We start from the raw sequence: 13,543 nt of genomic DNA on the forward strand, positions 1-13,543 counted from the left end.
CTGGAGTGCTCATCCCCTGATCAACCATCAGGTGCCCATCTACAGGTTCCTGAGCTGGCTGCCGCTGCTTGCAGGACTCTGACACGAATTGGAATATCTCAGTTAACTACACCAATTGGTCCTAATCAGATACTTAATGACTGCAGGTAGACAGGCAACTTTGAAAAAACAGCTATACAACAATAGCCAAAAAATGAAGTACTGGAGAAATGGCACATTAGTCAATAGCACTAATTTTATTGCCTATCTGCCTCAGAGCCTGTCTCACAAAGGCTGAAGATCCAGATCACAGTTTTGCTGGAGCAGTTCTGTTCATTTGTATGCAAATTGGAGACATTTTTAAATTGAAAAACTAAGTAAAGACTAATTTTGAAGAAGAGGTTTATCATCACCAGAGCTAAAAATAATTGGATGGTTTTGTTTCTGATTTCTAGCATCCACATTTCTTTGTTTTATTTTGTTTAGAAAGGAGCCCTGATGAGTTGCTGTGGTACATAAATGGTTACATACTGCAGCCACTGTGCATTGATGGTGAAGAGAACAGATGTTGATGATTGTAGGTAGAGTGCCAATCAAGTTAGTTGCCTCATCCTGGATGGTGTTAAGCTTTTTGTGTGTTGTTGGAGTTCCATTCATCAAGGCCAATATTCATTCTCACTCCTGACTGGTGCCTTGTAGATGGTGGACAGACATTTTGCGAGACCCAAGGTGTGTTACCACCAAATGCTGGGATGGGGTGGGTCTTGGTGGGATGCTGTTCAAAGGGTTGGTGTGCACTTGATGAGTCGAATGGCCTGCTTTCACACTGTAGGAATTCTATGATTATTTATCAATAAAATAAAACAATCTTTCTTTTCCTTGCTTCAGAAACAGCTCCTGCTTATACTACAAGGGTATCTCTAAGCCTACAGCTCTAACATAACTACCAAAATTGTGGATCTGAAGAGAACGAAACTTTGTGACACTTTGTGAAGAATCTATCCACTCTACTAGGAAAATGACATAAGGAAGTTAGCAGTGAGATATTAGAACAAATTTCAATCTGATTTAAGGGTTTAAAGGACAGTTAGATATTCATGTTGCTATATGTAGGTTGACTTTTAATTCTGGCACATTTCCGAGGCTGACCAGAGGTGATTTGTTGATTGAAGTAAATGTTCAGATGATTACATGACCAAATGAAAAAAATGAGAAATAGTATTACAATATGGATATTTCTAACATGAATGTACAATAGTTACTTTAGTTATACAAGAAAGGTTATGAATAACCATGCATGTTTTCTTTGTCTATCTTGGCTGACCTAATTCACAATGTTGCAGTAGAATCTAGTTACAGTTAGAAAGTTATTTTAACCAATCATCTGAAGCCATTCATACATAGTATTTTCTTCATTTCATTTATTGTAAAGTGAGATCACTTATATTCACTTTGGTCTAGCATTCACCTGCTTATTTCTCTATACATGAGACATCTATGAATTAAAAGTACAAAGCGTCAATTCGGGATATGCTAAAAAGTTCCTAAAAATAATTCACAGTTCAAAATAACTTTTCATCATCTTTAATTCCCATAGTTGAAGGAAGGTCCACGATCTTACTGTTCCATTATTTCCTTTTTCTGTTATGGTCTACAAAGACAAACATAAATAACTTTATGCATTCAGTGGGCATAGTTCACCACTGTTCCAAAGAATGTGGCAGTTTTTTGTTCTCCTTCTAATGAACAATAATTGTACTTTCAAGACTTGACTATCTCACAGCAAAATGAGGCTGACTGATCTTGTGCCAGCTGTTGGTAGCATTGATAAATGTAGGAGAAGATTAAGCTGGTAGGTAACTGTAAATACTAACTACTTCTTTTCTGGATTCTCCTTGAATCTGTCCATGAATGTTATTTATAAGGAAAGGAAAAGTGGAAATTTGAAAGCAGGGCTTTTTACTATCACTGATAACTGAAAACCATTTTAACTGAATTTGTTTGCTTTCATTACACAAAATGTGTCCATAATGTTTGAATAATGAATAATGTAACAGATTTAAATGGTGTTTCGTAAGAATATTTAAAAATTCTCATCTTACTCTCTAATTCAGTAATGTTGAAAGTAAATGATCATTTTTAAAAATCATTTCACATAAATAAGCTGAACCAAATCAACTTTTCATATTCTGATTAATTACTTCACATCAAAATATATTATTCCAGACTAAACAGATAATTTAAATAAAATAAATGGAACTCCTCTTTGTTAATGGTATAATTTTTGCACTTTGTGAAGTGATATTGTAAAGGTGGTTAAATGTAAATGTGTCCCACTTGAGCACACAGACTAGAAGGTTTCTTGATCAAATTTTGGCCCTTTCTGGGTGCCAGTCTCAGCCAGGAAAATAATAATAGTTGTTACAATTGGCTTCCATCTTTCAAAAATATTGCTGTATATTTTCAGTTGTGATATTTACTTTGAAATGACTTGCTGGAAGTACATGTGCATGAAAGTCAGATGACACCTGGCTTAAGTTTGGCTGTGATAGCCATATGTTACTGATCATCCATGCTCGCACAGAAAGAATAGCCCTTGAATGAGGATTAAAAAGTTGCTGTTGAATTTGAAACAATATCCCACTGCCATCAGTGGATGTAGCCTAAGACAAGAAAATAGGAGAAGGAAGAACAGAATTTCAAAAAACATCAAATGAAGAAAAATACTGGGTATGCTTGAATATCTTTTGACATCTTGTAATTATTACTTCTGTTGTATTGCATTTTACATAGAGCAATTTGATTTTATAATTATATTTTAAGTAGTCTCAAATTTATTTTTGCACTTTTTCAAAGTGGAATATAAAATATTGTTTGTGGAAAATGTTGTAGAGTGTATGAAAATGACTTAGAAATATACTGACTCTGCTTAACATGAATAACTTGGTGAAAATAACTGTATGCTTATTGCAAAATATCCTTTATTATTCTGATGTTTATAGAATTCAAACACATATGAAAAATGTCTAATTCTTCCTTGTAGTTTGTCAATAATTTTTTTGATAAATGTTTTGCTGTGACACTACAAAGAAAGTCTGAATTCATTTTAACATTGGGCACATTAGATCTCCCATTTCTCAGTGCAATTTTGTTTTACATGAACCATAAATGAGAGGTGTTAAAAAAAACCTTCTCTGGGTTGAAAGGTCTGGTTTAGATATCACTGGAACACAACAATTTGGAAACAGTTACACTTAATATGTTACACCTTTATTAAGCTTCTAAGTAATACCACAAACTCACACTGACACTGGCTTCTGAGAAATACCACGAACCAAGATCTGTGTTTGGTGGGTAATCCATGTGATGATGCTGTCACTTTAAAAGGTTATTTTGTCCTTGGTTTTTTTGAAGAGAGTCATAAATGCAGAGGTGCTGAGGGGTCTAGTTTAATAATGGAAGGGGAGTGGTCAAGTTCTCCCAGTTCAGGTTTTTTCTAGTTGGTGGTAGCTGTTGCAGTCACAAGATGTGTTAGTCCAGGGGAGTTGCAAGCTTCAATAAAGAACTCTGACTTTCTTCTGAAATCTCCCTTTGGATGTTGTTCCCTCCTATCTTTAAGGATATGTGTTTGAATTAACCTTTTTGTCAAGGAGTGTGTTTATGGGATGTTGATATACTGGAACAATTAATTAGTAATAGTTTCTGTATTGGGTCAGTTACGTTTTCCATCAGTTGTTATTCTAAATTCTGTTTTCTTTTGTTCATGGTGCAACAGGCCGGCATGGTAGCTCAGTGGTTAGCACTGCTGCCTCACAGCACCAGGGAACCGTGTTCGATTCCAGCCTCAGGCGACTGTCTGTGTGGAGTTTGCACATTCTCCCTGTATCTGCATGGGTTTCCTCTGGGTACTCCGGTTTCCTCCCACAGTACACGAAGGTGTGCAGGATAGGTTAATTGGCCATGCTAAATTGCCCATAGGTGCATTCGTCAGGGATAATTGTAGGGTCGGGGAATGGGTCTGGGTGGGTTACTCTTTGGAGGGTTGGTGTGGACTTGTTGGGCCGAAGGGCCTGTTTCCATACTGTAGGGAATCTAATCTAAAACTGTAATGATTAAATAAATTCTGTTTTGATTAAAGGCGACTGGTTTGACCAGCTACGTAACACCTGAATATCGACTTCACATATGTCTTTAAAACAAGAAAATGTTGGGGTCTAGGCTACCTTCTTAAATAATTTGAGGGGGTCTGGCCTGGTCCATATCAGTTTGGGAGGTTTTGTCGAGATTGATTCTATAATTCCACTTTGGGTTTAGCGTTGCTGGACTCAAATTTTATCAAGGTATTGAATTTGGTAGGTTTAATTCGCTTTGGATAGTAAAGGCTCTTTCAATCACTCTGGGAGTGGAAGAAGTGACTTTGGGGGTTTTACAAAAAATGAGCAAAGCACAGCTATTGGAATTGGCAGACAAGCTGGAGTTGGGGTTGCCTTCGTCTGTGAGAAAAGGACAGATAATTACAGCAATAGCTTGACATTTATATTTGTTGGAAATGCCATTAGAATATTTGGAAATGGGTAGAAATCAATTGCTGATGAAGCACCTTGAACATGAAAAGGAACTGAAACAGTTCGAATTTCAGTTAAAAGCAGAGGAATGAGAAGAGAAAAGATTTGTTTTAGCATAACAAAAAGAAAAGGAAAGAATCGCTTTGGCACAATAAAAAGGAAAGGAGAGGAAGGCCCTAGCAGAAGAAAAGGAAAAAGAGAGATATGAATGAAAAAAGAGAGAGAAAGGAAGAAGGATAGAGGGTTTGAACTTCAGAAGTTGGTAACTAGACAGGAAAATCAACGTAAAAGGATGGAGGTGAAGGTAGAAGGTAGGCTTAGTGAGGACAATAATGAGGATGAGCAAACTCATTGTAGCCAAAGACCTGGTGCGGAGTTGTTTAAATATATCCAAGCATTGCCTAAATGTGATGAGAAAGATGTAGGAGCCTTTTCATTTCATTTGAGAAAGTGGCTAAACAAATGAAGTTGCCAGTGACTATGTGAGTTTTGTTGATCCAAACAAAGCTGGTAGGTCGAGCATCACTATCAGAGGAGGTATCTGGGAAGTATGAGGAGGTGAAGAAAGCCATTTTAAGTGTAAATTAGCTTGTGCCAGAAGCCCACAGATGTTTCAGGAGGGATCCTGGTCTAACATAAATTGAGTTTGAAAGGATCAAATGAAGTAATTTTGATAGGTGTATAACGGCATTAAACATAGATCAAACATATGATGGTCTTAGAGAGAAAATTATCATAGAATCCCTACAATGTGGAAACAGGCCAATTGGCCCAACATGTCCACACCGACCCTCCAAACAGTAACCCACCTAGACTTAGTCCTCTATATTTCACTTAACCTGAGCATCTTTGGACTGTGGGAGGAAACCTGAGCACCTGAAAGAAACCCACGCAGACACAGAGAGAATGTGCAAACTCCACACAGACAAAGCTAGGAATTGAACCAACATCCCCGGTGCTGTGAGGCAGTAGTGTTAACCACTGAGCCACTGTACCACCCCTGCACTCCCTTTTTTAAAAAATGTTTTTAAGTGGATAGTGTGTGCATGTGTAAGATGGCCCTGCTGCAAAATGGGAGAGGGAGATCAGGAAGCAAAATGTTGCGGAGCATTTCTACATTCTGAATTTACAGTAACACTGAACTCAGCTGGATAGACTGAGCTTTGGAGAAAGAAAATGCTTTAAAGAAATCTTTGTGTTGGATCTTGAGAAGAAATCCTGATGATTAGCTGATTCTTTAAAATTTGCTGTTTCTGAGTTCTAGAATTTGCTTACATGTTGTTATAAACTTACTTAGCAATAAAAGTTTGTTTTTTTAACAGAAAGAACAAAAGAAATATTTGATGGATTAATCTAGTCAACAAAATAATGAATAACCTTCAATGAAATTCTCATTCAATTCGATTCAGACTTACACACATTGAAATGCTAGTCTTTGTGCATTTTACTCCAGTTTTTATGGAAGTCTTCACAGAATTGAATGCTATTCACAGAAGCCTGACAGCTTTCTCACAATGACATTGAAGCATCCATTTATCACAGTGTGAATGACAGAAGGAATTGTGTTTGACCTCCTGGATTCATTAGTAGAATTTTGTATTTCTGTGTGACTGACTTTACTTTGAACCAATGCAGTATTTTGTCTTTCTTAGTGACACTATATTTGTTAATTAGCAAAACTGAATCACATTAATCTGGTCTATTGATTATGGACACATGGACTGGATTCTAGAGGCCCAACAAGGAGGACCTTGAAGGTGTTGTTGGGGGGGAGGGATGCTGTAGAATGTAATATTCCATGCAGAAAAATTGGATAACGGTTCTTCAGGTCAGTTCCATATTCTACGAGGTATAGACAGCATTGTGACTTAATTATTTTTGTCAGATCTGCACACACATTTGACACACAAAGTGCCAATAACCTGTGATTTATGTACTGGTCTCAATTTTTACAAAGCACAAAAGACATGCAGCATGTCAGTGGAGGCTGCAAAGAAGCAGCAGGTTCAGACCATGAATTTGGAATCCATCAAGTTTTGAGAGGAGTTTCCTCTGCCAGACTGTTATTTAGCTACTGTCACTTTGATATAATAAAGGAACTGAAAGAGGCTGACCGTAATTAGAGAGGTGAAAGAAGTGTCTGTGAGAGAGGTCAAGACTGAGAGTGTCCACCAGGCATTGACATTGTGTGGTTAGGAGGTTGGTTCCATATTGAGGAGGAGGACTGGAGAATAGGGAAGCTACAGTCATAGGCATCTGCCTCAAACATGTATTATGATCACCTTCACAGGCAGCTTTGGGGTGGCGATATGGAAGAAGACAGTAATAGGGACCATAAGCTCCCTCCTATATAAAGCAGGCACCCTTCTGTTTCATTCAGCTGTAGGTCAGAGGCATTGCTGGCTGGCCAGCATTTATTGGCTGTTCGCAGTTGCCCTTGAGAAGGTGGTGTGAGTTGCCTTCCTGAATATGCAGTCTACATGCTGTAGGTTGACTCACAATCTCTTAGGAAGGGAATTAGAGGATTTTAACATATTCACAGCAAAGGAATTGCAATATATTTCCAAGTCAGAATGGTGACTGGCTTGGAAGGAACTTGCAGGTGGTGGTGTTGCCCTTGTTATGGCCACTGCTCTGCCCAAAACAGCAAGACATTGCAGAGAGTTGTGAATGCAGCCCAGTCCATCACAAAAACTAGCTTTCCTTCTATTGACTTTGTCTATGCTTTCAGCTGCCATACAGAAAATACAAAAGTTTGAAAACACATACTAACAGATCCAATAACAGCTTCTTACCTGCTATTACCAGACTTTTGAATGGACCTCTTATATATTAAAGTTGATTTTTCTCTACACTTTCTCTGTAGCTGTAACACTAAATTCTACATTCTGTTCTATTACCTGATGTATTTATGTAAGGTATGATTTGCCTGCATAGCACACGAAACAAAACTTTTCACTGTATCTCAGTACAGGTGACAATGATAAATCAAATCGAATGATAAATCCAGTAAAGTCCAAGGACATGTCTACTGACTCCACCTGAGGACTAAAGGATGAAAACAGAGAAGAAATACAACACCTTCCATGTGACAACCTGAGCTAATAACACACAGATAATAAGTCTCATGAAGCTAAGATTCAGGCACCTGGATTAATCCAACGGTGTCCTTCATTGACAACAGCAAAGATCTCCTAGATCAATGAGTCCTGTTGTACTCTGCACAACTTGGCAGAACAGAGTGGAGAGGACCTGACCAACAGCGCAGCACAACTGATATGGAGGATGTGAAGGAAGCTGATGACCAGAGGCTGCATTGTGAAGAGCACCAGGAACTGATGGAAAGGTGCAATGACATCAGCATTGTGGAAGCAAAGAAAGTGCTCATACATACATGTTTCATGTGGCTTTTCCTGCCTCATTCTTCCAATCAATTAATTGTCCCCCTTCACTTTTCCCACTTGACACCTCAGTTTTTGGCATGGGCAATGCAATGACCAAAATGCTATGCTGCCTCCCAGAAAGCCCTTGTGGTGAGTCAATAAACTCATTTACTTCAGAGATCTGCCAGTAATGAATAGAAATGTTGACAGAAAGTACTATACATTTGTTGGAAATAATAATGAATACAAAGTGTAACTCCTCAGTAATGTATTAATCTGAGAAGCTTAAGTGAATCTAGTGCTCTTTTTAATGTTCTTTCAACTCCCTTTTGTTGGCAACTGAAGACTGGGTAGGCTCCTGATCTTGATGATCTGTACAGATGCCTCCAATATTCAAATCAGTGTATGGATACCCTCTGGAATCTGCCATATTTTTGTGCAACTCACCTGTATATCCAACATCTACCACCTTACTGCACTCCAGAGGCACATTGTCAGCCTAGGATTCAACATGGGCATGGTCTATCGTTCTCCTTGGGCCATCAGTGGTATTGCTATTGGCTATCTGGCTGCAACTGCAACATTCTCACAAGTTTGTAACCATGAATCTGAGCTCAAGTGGTTACTCAACTGAGAGGGAAAGTCCATACTAGTGAAGGGTATGGAGGGGAATGATATAACTGAGATCTCTTCCTCCTTCTCAGCAGTGGTGATTATCTGATGGAGACAGGAGCTTTTGTTTGTGTTCTTGACTTGCATGACAGAATAGGAAGGTCAAACGGTTTCACCCTTCCAACATGTACTTTCAAGTGTTCAGATTGATGCATGTGCAGTGGAGATAACAGCAGCATTATCCTCGTGCAAATCCAAGGTACCTTTGTACCAAACTGTGAGAGTATTCATGCTCCTGTGCTTATTCCCCTGATTCTCAATCTGCAATGGAGCAGCTACCATGAGTGATACCAATACCAGAGGCTCTTCTTCCATGAGTGGAAAGATAGAGAGTGATGGCATTCCTCCACTGACCTAGACCCTTTCTTTTAGAGTCGGAAGAGTCATACAGTACAGAAACAGACCTCTCGTTCCAACCAGTCCATGCCGAACATAATCTCAAATTAAACTAATCCTACCTGCCTACTCCTGGCCCACATCCCTTCAAACTTTTCCTATTCATGTACTTATCCAAATGTCTTTTTCACATTGTAACTGTGCCCGCATCCACCACTTCTTCAGAAAGTTTGTTCCACACGTAAACCATCCTCTGTGTAAAAAAAATTCCCCCTCATGTCTTTCTTAAATCTCTTTTCTCTCACCTTAAAAATATGCCCTCTTCTTTTGAAATAATCTAACCTATGGAAATACACCTACTATTAACCCTTTCTATATCTCTCATGATTCTATAAAGATGTTGAAGTAACAAGGATTCACTGAGGTTCAGTCAAGAGTGGGATGGCGCATCTGAATTTTCTTGAATCCAAGGTTATAGGGAAAGGACAGGAAAGTGGACGTGTGGAATATTAGATCACATATGATCCCATTGAATGGCAGAATAGGCCCAAGGGGCAGAAAGGCCCATTCCTGTTCCTTTATTATGGTCTTTTGGTCAGAGTGATATTACTGATGGGGGAGTAGGTGTTTGAGCAACAGGAAATGATGATGTAATGGGTTGAGAGATGTCATTTAAACATATTTGCTGACCTTGACTACCTGCTCAAGGCCATGGAAATTATTGTAATACTCCTGCCAGTTTTTGGGATAACTTAGGAAATTGATTTTGCTGCCACATGCTTCCTTTCTTTTCTTTAAATGTTACTAATGGATGTCCTGCCACTCCTAACAGGAACTTTGCTTCTTTCTTTCTGCTATACTGTATCCAAAAACAATAAAGCACAAGTCAGAAGTGTGATGGAAGTCTTCCCACTTGAGTGCATGGACATGTTCTGCCTGTCTGCAAAGTGGAACCAACTAAGGTTGAAGGCATTTCAAATCTAGCTTTGGGCACTGAGGCATGGGACCAGCTCACCACCATCTTCTCAACAGCAACTGGGCCCAGCCAGCGAGGTCTACGTTCCAACAGTGAATAAACAAAAAAAACCTTGCAAATTCACTCTCAAGCCTGTTCCTTTACTTCTATTCTTAACCACTTCCACAAAAGGCAATCATCAGCTTCCTTCTAATGAATGCAACTTCCCTTTAGCAGGGTGTGAGTTGTCTTAAAGATGTGTTGTAACATGTGAAGGTCACGGACCTGCTGGGCCCCACATTGAGGATTCAGCCAAACAGCAGTCTGGCTAAACTCTACAATCGTGGAAATGATGAGGCCAAGTGATATTTGTGTGCTGAAACAAAAACAGAAAGTGCTGGAGAAACTCAGCAGGTCCGGCAGCACCTGCAAAGACAGATACAGAGCTAGCGCTCCCAGCCCAGTATGACTTCTTTAGAATGGCTCTGACAAAGGATCATTGGACTTCAAACATTAACTCTGATCCTTGCTCCACAAACACCACCAAACTTACCGAGCCCCTCCAGCACTTCAACTCTGTTTCAGACTTTCGCATTGGTAGTTCATTGTTTTATTTAAGTTTGCATTTGAAAGTTACAGCTGCATCATTAGCTTGATTCAGCCAACAGTACTTTTCCCAATGAGTCAAATGACTCAAGTTCCATTGTAAGAATTGGAGGTTATTAGTTGTAACTTAATACAGGGTAATCAAAAGTGAGACACCTCAGGTGAGATATTAAACCAAGACGTGGCAGCATAATGACAACAATGAGCTCACCTGATGATCTGACTCGCAGGAGATGGGGGAGATACTAAACAAGTATTTTGCATAAGTATTTACTATGGAAAAGGACATGCAAGATATAGAATGTAGGGAAATAGATGGTGACATCTTGAAAAATGTCCATATTACAGAGAAGGAAATGCTGGATGTCTTGAAATGCATAGAAGTGGATAAATCCGCAGGACCTGATCAGGTGTACCCTAGAACTCAATGGGAAACTAGGGAAGTGATTGCTGGGCCTCTTACTGAGATATTTGTATCATTGATAGTCACAGGTGAGATGCCAGAAGACTGGAAGTTGGCTAACATGGTGCCACTGTTTATAAGAAAGGTGGTAAAGACAAACCAGGGAACTATAGACCAGTGACAGCAGTGGTGGGCAAGTTTTTGGAGGGAATCCTGAGGGACAGGATGTACATGTATTTGGAAAGGCAAGGACTGATTAGGGATAGTCAACATGGCTTTGTGCATGTGAAATCATGTTTCACTAACTTGATTGAGGTTTTTGAGGAAGTAACAAAGAGGATTGATGAGGGCAGAATAGTGGACATGATTTATATGGACTTCAGTAAGGCATTCGACAAGGTTCCCCATGGGAGACTGGTTAGCAAGGTTAGATTTCATGGAATACAGGGAGAATTAGCCATTTGGATACCGAACTGGCTCAAACGTAGAAGACAGGTAGAGGGTTGTTTTTCAGACTGGAGGCCTGTGACCAGTGGAGTACCACAAGGATCGGTGCTGGGTTCACTACTTTTCATCATTTATATAAATGATTTGAATGTGAGCATAAAAGGTATATTTAGTAAGTTTGCAGATGATACCAAAATTGGAGGTATGGTTGACAGTGAAGAAGGTTATCTCAGGTTACAATGGGGTCTTGATCAGATGGGCCATTGGGCAGAGGAGTGGTATTTGGAGTTTAATTTAGATAAATGTGGGGTGCATTTTGGGAAAGCAAATCTTAGCAGGACTTGTACACGTAATGGTCAAGTCCTCAGGAGTGTTGCTGAACAAAGAGACCTTGGAGTGCAGGTTCATAGCTCCTTGACAGTGGGGTCACAGATTGATAGGATAGTGAAGAAGGCGTTTGATATGCTTTCCTGTATTGATCAGAGTACCGAGGACAGGAGTTGGGAGGTCATGTTGTGGTTGTACAGGACATTGGTTAGGCCACTGTTGCAATTCTGGTCTCCTTCCTATTGGAAAGATTTTTTGAAACTTGAAAAGGTTCAGAAAAGATTTACAAGGATGTTGCCAGGGTTGGTGGATTTGAGCTATAGGGAGAGGTTGAGTAGGCTGGGGTTGTTTTCCCTGGAGCGTCGGAGACTGAGGGGTGACCTTATAAAGGTTTATAAAATCATGAGGGGCATGCATAGGATAAATAGACAAAGCCTTTTTCCTTTGGTGGGAGAGTCCATAGCTAGAGGGCATAGGTTTAGAGTGAGAGGGAAAAGATATAAAAGACACCTAAGGGGCAACCTTTTCACGTAGAGGGTGGTACGTGTGTGAAATGAGCTGCCAGAGGAAGTGGTGGAGACTAGTACAATTGTAACATTTTAAAGGCATCTGGATGGGTAAATGAATAGGAGGGGTTTGGAGGGATATGGCCAGGTGCTGGCAGGTTCAACTAGATTGGATTGAAATATCGGATCGGCATGGACAAGTTGGACCAAAGGGTCTGTTTCCGTGCTGTACATCTCTGAGGCTCTATGACCAACATCCTGTTCCATGAGCAAACATCACCTCATTGCTGGTGTTAGCTGGTTTTGCTTTCAAAATGCTATCATGATAACAACCTTTGCTTTTTAAAAATACTTCAGTGTACGCCAAAAAAAGGCCAAGTAGGTATCATATACAGTAAATTATTTATTTCTGATATAATTTCATGCATCTGCACATTATTTAGTAAGTCTGAAATGTGAAATGGGGGACTTAACCATTCTTTATCTAATGGAGGTTTTTTTTTACATGAAGTACAAATCTTACAAGTAATAATTGCTGATCAAGTAATTAAGCCAGAATCTGGTAGGATAGCAATTCCATTGTTCAAGATCTATGATAATATTGATATTAACATTAAAAAGTACATATCTTTAACGTTCTACAATCTATCAATTCAAATAATACTTTCTTTTTAATTTATAGCAAAATTTCAGGCAAGTCCATCCCTAATTTCATTACACAACACGTGTATCAAGCTTTCTCATGATATTCCTGACAAATTTATTTAAAATGTCGTCTCTTTTGTAAGATTGCGACAGATCTCATCACAGTCTGCCAGCTTCCTTACTCTGTCCATTTATAGAAAATGAGAAATTGGAAAAGGACTCTTTCTACCATAAACTTTGTAAATTTATTACTGGAGCCTTTACATTATCAAAATAAACTATTTTTCAAGTCAGTTATTCCTAACTAGCCCATACAGAGAGATAGAAAACAACAAGTGGGTCCTCATTGCCATATGTAATATATCCAGAATTTAAATTTACATGAGAATGAGAAGAAATTAAATATGATTTATGAATGTATATTTGAGCTGAAACTGGTGGCATACATAGAAACATAGAAAATAGGTGTAGGAGTAGGTCACTTAGCCCTTGGAGCTTGCACCACCATTCAATGCAATCATAGTTGATCATGCAATCTCAGTATCCCACTCCTGCCCTCTCCCCATATTCTTTGATCTCTTTAGCCACAAGGGCTACATTCATGTCTCTCTTGAAAATATCTTAATGAACCAGCCCCATCAGATTCCCGTGATAGAGAATTCCACAAGTTAACAACTCTCCGAGTAAAGAAATCTTTCATCTCAGTCTTGAATGGCTTA

The 13,543-nt window shown here is 39.1% G+C and overlaps 1 protein-coding gene across 2 annotated transcripts in view; it reads left to right on the forward strand.

The window, feature by feature from the left end:
* The window catches only part of LOC140493406 (leucine-rich repeat-containing protein 2-like), a 79,279-nt gene extending 76,325 nt beyond the window's left edge, over positions 1-2,954 (forward strand). For both annotated transcript variants that reach the window (XM_072591810.1, XM_072591819.1), the window contains exon 10: positions 868-2,954. In XM_072591810.1, the coding sequence (XP_072447911.1) occupies positions 868-917 (50 nt within the window). In that variant the 3' untranslated portion in view covers positions 918-2,954. The remainder of the gene's footprint in view (positions 1-867) is intronic.
* Positions 2,955-13,543: the final 10,589 nt, after the last annotated feature.

Source organism: Chiloscyllium punctatum, chromosome 2 (genome assembly GCF_047496795.1).
Source record: "Chiloscyllium punctatum isolate Juve2018m chromosome 2, sChiPun1.3, whole genome shotgun sequence".
Taxonomy (NCBI): domain Eukaryota; kingdom Metazoa; phylum Chordata; class Chondrichthyes; order Orectolobiformes; family Hemiscylliidae; genus Chiloscyllium; species Chiloscyllium punctatum.